At 46.4% G+C, this 10,000-nt stretch overlaps 1 protein-coding gene across 1 annotated transcript in view; it reads left to right on the top strand.

Moving 5' to 3' along the window:
• Nucleotides 1-10,000, top strand: part of sema5bb (sema domain, seven thrombospondin repeats (type 1 and type 1-like), transmembrane domain (TM) and short cytoplasmic domain, (semaphorin) 5Bb) — a 141,967-nt gene that overhangs the window by 78,796 nt on the left and 53,171 nt on the right. The window contains exons 5-7 of the mRNA XM_063212091.1: nucleotides 4,072-4,134; nucleotides 7,853-7,951; nucleotides 8,393-8,606. Coding sequence (XP_063068161.1) covers nucleotides 4,072-4,134; nucleotides 7,853-7,951; nucleotides 8,393-8,606 — 376 coding nt within the window. The remainder of the gene's footprint in view (nucleotides 1-4,071; nucleotides 4,135-7,852; nucleotides 7,952-8,392; nucleotides 8,607-10,000) is intronic.

The following is a 10,000-nucleotide window of genomic DNA, read 5'->3' as shown; positions in this document are numbered from 1 at the left end:
TGTGTGCGTGTGTGTGTCTGTGTGTGTCTGTGCCTGTGTGTGTGTGTGTGTGTGTGTTTGTGTGTGTTGTGTGTGTGTGTGTGTGTGTGTGTGTGTGTGTGTGTGTGTGTGTGTGTGTGTGTGTGTGTCAGGCACGTGCACTCCAATACGGCAGGGGAGGCATGGCCTCACCAGCTCCAGATGAGAATGATGAGATGCAGTTAATGTGAATAATAGTAACAATAACAGCTATTGTTTTCGAGCATCTGCACCATAACTACCATTTGAGCAGTATTTAAACAGTTTCACTCATTTTCAATCATTTCCGTGGCCAAAATCGTAATATTTGCCCATTTCATGTCAAATTGCTCCGAATACGCTGAATTTGGGGCAACTCTGAACTGGCCTCACCCCGGATTGCGCAATCCCTCGTTAACAAAGTTGCGCGCATGCGCCATGTTGCTCGTTCTGTGAATGCAACCTGGTAATATTGTATTAAACGTTTTTATACACTTAATAGAAGTATGTATGGTGTGCCCTCATTTCCTGATATTTTTAAAATATTTTCTACGTGTGATTATCATGTCTTTACTCTGGACGCTTTGGCATAACGCCCACTGAAATATACAATGGTGAGGCGAGCAGTAGCCTGGCCGCAGACTCCTTCTGGTGTTGAGTTTTGCTGGACAGTTACGTCATAGCGAATCTGAAGTTCACAATACAGTCAGTCGGTGTTGTTGGCTAGCTTGTTCACGTTGACTGCTACAAGTGGATTTCATAACGAAACTAAGAGCATTCTCAAAGTTGGATTTCCAAGGGGAAAATATGTGATAAAGAATGGAGGACCGACAGAGCTGAAGGGTTTTCTACTCAGGTGACCGGTCAGAATAACTACCCGATCATTTCAAAGTGAGTGGTACAACACTGCAGAAAATATTGTTGTTTCCCCTGTGTCTTGTTTGCAACCGGCGAGAATGTGTGGAAGACCATTCGCATGGGATTTTACGACTTAACAATTTACTAAGGACTAAGGAGCCTCACGAAACACAAATCCTCGCGGCTACTCATATTCAATGCCAAATTGCTTTGGACGTTTGGCGCGACGTTTGGGGCTTTGGATGAACAGCACCGGCTAAAGTAACGTTAGCATGCACAACGCCAAGTGAAGGAAAAGAGCGGCGCATGGACCTGATGCACGAGTTCAGGTAGGACCAATTTCCTATGTGTGTGAAGCCTGTGTTTGTGAGACCCGTGGGGAGGGAGAGAATCCGCCGTGATTCTTGTCCAGTGTGGTAGCTTTTTTTTTCCTGGTGAACCAGAAGCTAAGTTATGTGTTGACGCCCAGGGCGGGGGCTGGGTTACACAAACAGGCTACTGGTTCACCAGGAAAGTAGCTTTTGTGATGGGCACCGGATTCTCATGTGCCCGGTAACTGTTAGTAAAGTTGAGTACAGGGTACCGTTGAGGTAAATCAAATATACCCGTGTAACTACAAGACTCTGATTTAATTCCAAGGTATAGGCATAACAGAAATGACAGTCCCAAAATATTTGGTGACCATATCGAAGCGTGTGTAATATCTGTTTACGTTGACATTCGCTTCCTGCCACACCTTTGTCCCACATCGCTTGCCTTAGCCTCGTACAAGTAGATGTGGGCCTACATTTGCACGAGAATCCAGTTCGTATCACGAAAGCTATCACACCGGTTTGTTCGCCGTGGTGCTCAGTGGTCTATATGACACCATGTTTTGAATCCTGTGTGTCTTGAGCATCCGCCGTGATGCTCAGTCTACATTGCTGCTGCTGTGTGGTTTATGTGAGATCACTGTTTGAATCCTGTGTGTGTGTGTGTGTGTGAGAGAGCAGTGGGCTGTGAAGGAGCTTACACTCTCCACTACTCTCCCCTCACCTACCCTCCTCTTCTCCCCTCCTTTTCTCCTCTCCTCTCCTCTCCTCTCCTCTCCTCTCCTCTCCTCTCCTCTCCTCTCCTCTCCTCTCCTCTCCACTCCCCCTCTCCTCTCTTCTCTCCTTTCCTCTCCCCCTCTCCTCTCTTTTCCCATCTCCTCTCCTCTTCTCTCTTCTCCTCTCCCTCTCCTCTCCTCTCCTTGAGCTCCTCTCCTCCTCCTCTCCACTCCTCCTCCTTTCTCCTCTCATCTCTTCTCCTCTCTCTTCTCCTCCCCTCTCCTCCTCTCTCATCTCCTCTCTCCTCTTCTCTCCTCCTCTCCTCTCCCCTCCCCTTCTCTCCTCTCCTCTCCTCTCCTCTCCTCTGCTCTGCTGTCCACATTGGTGCTGTGTGGTATATGTGAGACCACTGTTTGAATCCTGTGTGTGTGTGTGTGTGTGTGTGTGTGTGTGTGTGTGTGTGTGTGTGTGTGTGTGTGTGTGTGTGTGTGTGTGTGTGTGTGTGTGAGAGAGAGAGAACTAATAGCATTTTCTCTGCGGAAATGCAGTAAGCTTATGTCAAAATATGTAGGCCTACCTTATGTTAAGAAAGCTGCTATGACATATGGAACTTGTCGGTAGGCCTATTTGGCAATTATTTATTTGAAAATCTGATATTGAAAAAGTTGCCTCACCAGCCATAAATCCCAGCGCACGTTACTGGTGTGTGTGTGTGTGTGTGTGTGTGTGTGTGTGTGTGTGTGTGTGTGTGTGTGTGTGTGTGTGTGTGTGTGTGTGTAAATATCAGGCAATAGTGTCTGGATCTTACCGTAAGCCTTACTTATTCCTCCTGATAGAGTTCATATGCACCTTGGTGTGTGTGTTTGTGTTTCAGTGTGCGTGTGTCTGTGTGTGCGCGTGTGCTTGTGCGCACGTCTGTGTGTGTGAGCGCATGTGTACGTGTGTCTGCGTGTGTCTGTGCGTGTGTGTGTGTGCGCTTGTGCTTGTGCGCGCGTCTGTGTGTGTGAGGGCATGTGTGCGTGTGTCTGTGTGTGTGTGCGTGTGTCTGTGTGTGTGAGCACGTGTGTGTCTTGTGTGTGTGAGCGTGTGTGCTCATGTCTGTGGTGTGTGTGTGTGTGTGTGTGTGTGTGTGTGTGTGTGTGTGTGTGTGTGTGTGTGTGTGTGTGTGTGTGTGTGTGTGTGTGTGTGTGTGTGCTCGCGTGAATGTGTGTGCGTGGGTGTGGGTGTGGGTGCATGAAGTGGGACTTCCAGGAGCAGTGAGAAGCTGTTGGGGTGGGTGCGAGCTGGGAAGCCAACAGGGGGTGACAAAGGGGTCTCTTGTCCCGGGCCCAAGCAGAGAGGGGGCCCAGAATGGATCCTCATTACATTGGAACTATTGGGTTTGGGACCCTTTCAGATGTCTTTGTCCCGGGCTCAGCCATAGCTGTCAGCGGCTCTGGGTGCGAGCATGTGTGCATGTGTATATGTACTGTATCTGGCCTTTGAGGGTGTACAGGAGTATGTGGGTGTTGAGCTGGCCCTGATGCATCATGGGTAATAGAACCCAGATGATGTGATGTCATCGTCAGTGGCTAGGCCAGACGGCATCACGGTTGGGAAATTAAATGAACTTTCCTCTGAATCTGACTGGCTGTATCAATGACACGAGTGTGTGGGTGTGTGTTTGTGTTTGCGTGCCTGTATGTGTACAAGCATCGTGCATGAAATGTGCACCTTTCTCTGTAGTAGGGCTTACATAGTGTGTGTGTGCGTGTGTGTGTGTGCACTTGCGTGCGTCCGTGCGTGCGTGCGTGTGTGCGTGCGTGCATGCGTGCTTGCGTGCTTGCGGGTGTGTGTGTGCGTGTGTTAGTGTGTGCGTGAATGTGTGTATTCTGCTGAAATTTGGTCTTCTCTGAAGTGTGTGTCCCTCCCTGTTGGTGTGTGTGTGTGTGTTTGTGTGCGTGTGTTTTATGTGTCTGTGTTTGTTTACCCTGGTGAAACTCTAGTCTTGTCTGAAGTCAGCACAAGCCTGAGGAACTGTTTACTCCACTGATATAAGCTTCCTCTTCTTTACCTTACTGCATTCTCGGGGAGAGAGAGAGAGAGAGAGAGAGAGAGAGAGAGAGAGAGAGAGAGAGAGAATGAGAGAATGCAAACCTTTTCAAACTATGTCGCTAACGGTTACTGTTTGTTTGTGCCCGTTTCCTAGGCAACGGAGTGGGCTGTGGACAGTGACACCAGGAGGTCGTGTCAGAGCAAAGGCAAGAGTGAGGTGAGGATCTGGTGGAATGCAGCGCTTCACAAACTTCTCCTGCTGGAGCCCCCTCTTGGACATACACTAAAAAAAAATACCCCTGAAGACCAAATGCCAAATATTTTCTGTCCTTTAATATTGCTACATTTTAATGAATTAATCATACGGATGAATACAGCTGCTAATCATTATTTGGAATGGTTATATTATATAAATCCTATAAAGGCTATAGGCAAACAGTACCTTCTCACAATGACCCCCCTGCAGTACCCAGGGCCGGATTAATGCATAGGCTAGATATGGCCTGCCAGGGGGCCCCAGATGTCCAAAAGTGAAAAATGGCAAAATTGTGACAACATGCAATATTGGAAAAGGTATCTGTTGTGTTCAGTATAGTTGGTAGAGCTCTGTATAGCTAGTAATTATGGCACTGTCTATGTAAATTTGGCGCAAAATTTGCCTTTTGATGGGGCCCCACAGCAACCTGTAGCCTAGGGGCCCCATGCCATCTTAATCCGGCCCTGGAGGTACCGGATCGCAACCCCCACTTGGGGAACCGCTGGTCTCATGGCAACTGAGGTGAAATGTTTATTGAGGTGACATGTTGAGCCTTTTTCATGCTGACCAGCAGTGGCGTGCACAGACATTTTGGGGTGCAGGTGCTCGAGGTGGGGGCAGGGGGCACGTAGAACTTCAGCTGCCGTACTAGGATATAGAGGCTACATAGTATTATATCAGGGAATTGTCGCATGCTCTTGATCGTCATTTGTACCGTAGATGATCATGTGAATGTACCACAGTACATTGTGAAAAAATAGGAACTTTCAAAAATGGTCTTTCTTGTCCAGTAGGGCAAAGGAGCAGGTGCTTTAGCACCACCACGTCCCTATCTGTGCACACTTATGTTGGCCAGAATTATGCCGGTGCCACTTCCATGCACCAGCTGCAGTACATATCAGGGGTGCATCTCTCAAAACCGCAGTTGCTAACTAAGTTAGCTACTTTGTTGTTTGCAATGCAATATCCTATTGGCAACTTCTTAAGTTGCTTACTGACTAACAACTACACTTTCGCGAAACACACCCCAGAATTGTATAAAGTTGAAGTAGAAGTTTGATTACAGGTGTAATGACAACACTAGTAGTTTATTACAAAGTTGAAACCATGTAATAACATACCTGGTGTCCTAATTACATGTATAAGAGTACTTCTACTTCTGTTTTATACAACTCTGGGGTGAATTTCTCAAAACCGAAGTTGCTTACTACATTAGCTACTTCGTTGTTTTCAATGCATTTTCCCATTGGCAACTACCGAAGTTGCTAGCAGGCTAACAACTTCTCTTTTGAGAAATTCACCCCTGGGGTGCGTTTTTTCGAAAGCGTAGTTGTTAGCTAGCTAGCAACTTGGGTAGTTGTCAATGGAAAATTGCATTGGAAACAACAAAGTAGCTAGCAATGTTAGCAACTATGGTTTAGAGAAACAAACCCCAGATACATATACACCAGGTACCAGTGTATTTGACAGTCGTGACCAGAAGTTCTGAGAGTGAACAACATTCATGTTCTTATCTGATATTGTCTGCTTTGTATTCGTGGTTCACACAGTACATAAGGACTACTGTAAAGTAGAGGATGACATTTTTCAGGAATTCCCGTGGGTCCCGCGTGTCCTGCGTGAGTCAAAATTTTAAAGATGAACGGGAGCGGGCAGGAACGGGAATATAGATGAATGGGAGCGGGCAGGAGCGGGAATAAAAATGAATGAGAGCGGGAATGCTTGCTTATTTTTTCATTAAAAAAGCCTATGAAACGGGAGTGGGATTGATTTTGAGTGGGAGTGGGCAGGATTGGGAGACATTCTTTTCAGGACGGGACGGGATGGGATTTGTTTCTTTTACTCCACTCCGGGACAGGACGGGATGGGATTTTTTTTCTGGGACCGGGATGGGACGGGAGTGAAAATCCACTCCCGTGTCATGCTCTACTGTAAAGCAGTCAAAGCGTCAAAAGCAAGAATTTGTTCCAAGAGGCTGCGGAGTCAAGTTCAGTTGTCAATTGTTGTTTTCGTCCATAGCTTCTTTTCCCAGCTGTAGGAGAAGGAGGGTTTTTTTTAAATTTTTTAAATAAAGTCATCGTCTAACTTTGTCCGTTGAAATAGTCACTCCCTGATTCACAGCCAATCTGCCCACACCCATCACAATCAGACTCTGGGATTTAAATCTACTCTGTAGAACACATGATGTCAGAGTAAGATTTGTCCAGATCATTTTTTCTATACTGTAGCTAAGGGTGATGTCATCCCTCTGTCCTCCAGGGATGTGTCTTGGCCCTGGCTCAACAGCTTCAGGCTTTCATTCAAATTCATTTGATTTCACGTTTCCTTTTCATTTATTTAAAATGTAGTTGTAATGTAAGGAATTTATAAGCATCGTTTTCAATTGTTTTGTCGCTGTTGGTTCTCAAACTGACGTCCATTCTAGTTGACAGCCTGAATCGCACACAGTTCTCTTGGTGCTGATGTGTGCACTGCATGCACATTTTTCGGATTTGCATCTCCTCTTCAGCGAAACATGACGTCAGAGTAAGATCTGGCCAGATATTTGATACACTCTCCATACTGGAAGTCTAAGTGATGTCAACTGTCTGTTCCCCAGGGAGGGACATTTTTGGCCCAGGCTCAACAGCTATTATTAAAATGTATTTCATTTTGCATTTGTTTTACAAGTACTATCTAACTGCAATGTAATGAATATGCAATGGTCATTTTACTGTTTTGTCAAAGCCTGTCAATGGCTGCACACAGTACTCTTGATGTTGGTGAGTGGAGTGCATTCACATGCTTAGATTTAAATCTCCTCCTCTGCAAACGTGATGTCAGAGGCAGATTTGTGTGTGTGTGTGCGTGCGTGCGTGCGTGCATGCGTGCGTGCAGCCAGGTCGTCGTCGTGCATGTGTGTGTATGTGCGTGTGCGTGTGCGTGTGCGTGTGCGTGTGCGTGTGTGTGTGTGTGCGCGTGCGGCCATCTCGTCTTGGCTCTGGTCCGGCAGCTTCAGGTTTACAGCTGCTCCCATGCGGACTCTGGGTTATGTAACTGTAAAACTCTGATCCCTGGCTGTTAAAGGCCTTGAGCTTCACTTTAAAGTTGAGAACACTTCCAGGGTGATTTTTACAGGGCCGAGAAGGACCCATGATGCTAGTGCTAGTTCATGAAAGACACAATGTAAAACTGTCTTGGTTTTTTTTTTCCAACTATGACAACATGACAACAAACCGCGCCATGGTCATACTGTATGTTAGAAAGTGAAAGCCCTACTGGGAAACTACTGTAAAGCCCTACTGTTTTTTTTCTTCCAACTATGACAACATGATTTTGTTTTTTAATCGGTGAAGGAGCAACAATTTATCTTGAAACCACGCCATGGTCATACTGTATGTTAGAAAGTGAAAGCCCTACTGGGAAACTCCACCTCCCGTTGTCATTGTTACACAGCACTCCACAGCACACAGTGCACACAGTCCCCTATGGTGGTGGGGAGGAGAGTTAAATGGGGTCATTTGTCCCGGGCCCAGGTAGAGAGGGGCCCCATTGGGTCATATTGGGTCCCCATTACATTGTATATTTTGGATAGGGGGCTCTTTCAGATGACATCGTCCTTTGGCCCAGAAAAAACTGTCAGCGGCCCTACCCTGTAGCTTCAGTCTTATTGTTGCCTGCTCTCTACTGCCCCCCTCAGGAGGAGTGCCAGAACTACATCCGGGTGCTGCTGCTGAGTGGCAAGAGGCTGTTCGCCTGTGGTACCAACGCCTTCACACCTGTATGCTCAACCCGACAGGTGAGTCACCTTTGACCCTAGCCCCATAATGCATGCCGCCCCAACAATGGGACGCTGTAACAGTCATTGAAAAGTTAACTACCATAGCACTACACTACTATGACATGTTCCAGGGCCTTTGGTAATGCACAACTTTAGTAAGGCAGTACTTGGTCATTGCCATACTGGTAACAGCAAATTCATAACGCTGTGTCTTAATGGGTTATGTAGGCACATAGACCAAGATGGGACACATGTGAAGATGTTGTATCCATGACCTCCTTCATATCACTCAACATCCCTCTTTTTCCTTTTCTTTCATTCCTCCCTTCCATCCGTCCTTCACTCCTTTTCTTCCCTTCTTTCTCTCTCTCTTTCTCTCTCTCTCTCTTTCTCTCTCTCTCTCTCTCTCTCTCTCTCTCTCTCTCTCTCTCTCTCTCTTACTCTCTCTCTCTCCCCCAGGTATCTAACCTGAGTCGGGTTCTGGACACCATGAACGGGGTGGCCCGGTGCCCGTACGACCCGCGTCACAATTCCACTGCCATGGTAACGGAGCGCGGCGAGCTCTACGCCGCCACTGTCATCGACTTCTCGGGTCGCGACCCCGTGCTGTACCGGAGCCTGGGCAACATGCCGCCCTTGCGCACTGCACAGTACAACTCCAAATGGCTCAACGGTAATTCAATCACTCAATCAAAGTGCTCAAAACTGAATTCGACTGTGTTGAGTTGAGTCGGGTTGGGTTGAATTGACTGGGGTGGAATAAAGTTGATGACAGTTGTGTTGAATTGTGCTGAGTTGGGTTAAATTGGGTTCAGTCATTTATTCGAGTTTGGTTGAACTCGAGAAATAGAATGGCTTTTATTGTAACTTTACTATGCAGTACATGTACAGGTGTACATGTACATATGTGGATATTTTTAAATGGGGAACATGACTTGAGGATAAACTCCATTGCGACTGGTGCATTTTAAAAGTGATATATTTAAACTGGAGTTTTTGAAATGTGCATTCTAAAACTCCTTTGTAAAATTCCTTCCTCTAAAACTTGTAAACAAGAGGCAAAAACCCATTTGCCTTCCATATATAAAAACTTATGAGACAGAGCAGCTCCTTCTCTAATCCAGATATAGCAACATCTCACAGTCACCACACAGCACAGTACAACTTCAAGTGGCTCAATGTTACCTAAAGCCCTTCACATTTTTGCTTGGGGCCCCAACTTACCCTAGAATCGCCTGAGGCTCTGAGCACACACTCCAAACAAGTATGTATAAACTGGACGAAGCTCATGGGTACCCAACCCCTCATACCTACAGTACAGTACACCTTTACTTACGACACACCCTTACATTCTTACCAGGGCTTGACACTGGCATCTACCAACCGGCCAAATGCTGGTAAAACTTGGCTGTGGCCAGTAATACTTTCAGTGTCACTAGCCAATTTGGCTGGCAGCTTATTCCTTTGTATGACATAGGTATCATAGTATTCTGTTGTTTGCCCCCTGTGTGTCATGTATTTACACATGCGTTCAAGAAAAGGCTCTGTAACTTAGTTTATATTTGCTTGATATACTTCCATGTAGAAAGGTATAAGGGGGGGGGGCTGTTGTGATCTGTGGCTAGTGCAATTCCTGAATGGCTAGTGACTCGGGAAAACCACTAGCCAGTGGCTGGTGGGTGAAAAGGTTAATGCCAAGCCCTGATTCTTACCCTCTCACCTTTCACACACCCTTACAGTCTTACCCTCTCACCTTTCACACACCCTTACAGTCTTACTCTCTCACCATACAGTACACTCACCAACACTCTTATGCACATACTTACACACTTCAGAAAACACACTTATCTCAGGTCAATCAGACGATCATAATCAGTGCCCATGGCCGATAAACTATACCGTAAAAAAGAAATGCAGACTGCATTATGCAGTGTTGATATAACACCCAGAGAGTGAATTTAACACCTTCTAGAGCGAGGAGGTCAAACTGAAGCCCGGGGGCCAAATGTGGCCGTGGACTCATTTTATTTGGGCCCACGAGATGAGTTCAAATGTGTATTGCAGTTG

The sequence above is a fragment of the Engraulis encrasicolus genome, chromosome 12, assembly GCF_034702125.1.
Source record: "Engraulis encrasicolus isolate BLACKSEA-1 chromosome 12, IST_EnEncr_1.0, whole genome shotgun sequence".
NCBI lineage: Eukaryota > Metazoa > Chordata > Actinopteri > Clupeiformes > Engraulidae > Engraulis > Engraulis encrasicolus.
This window is presented reverse-complemented; position numbering and strand designations above follow the sequence as displayed.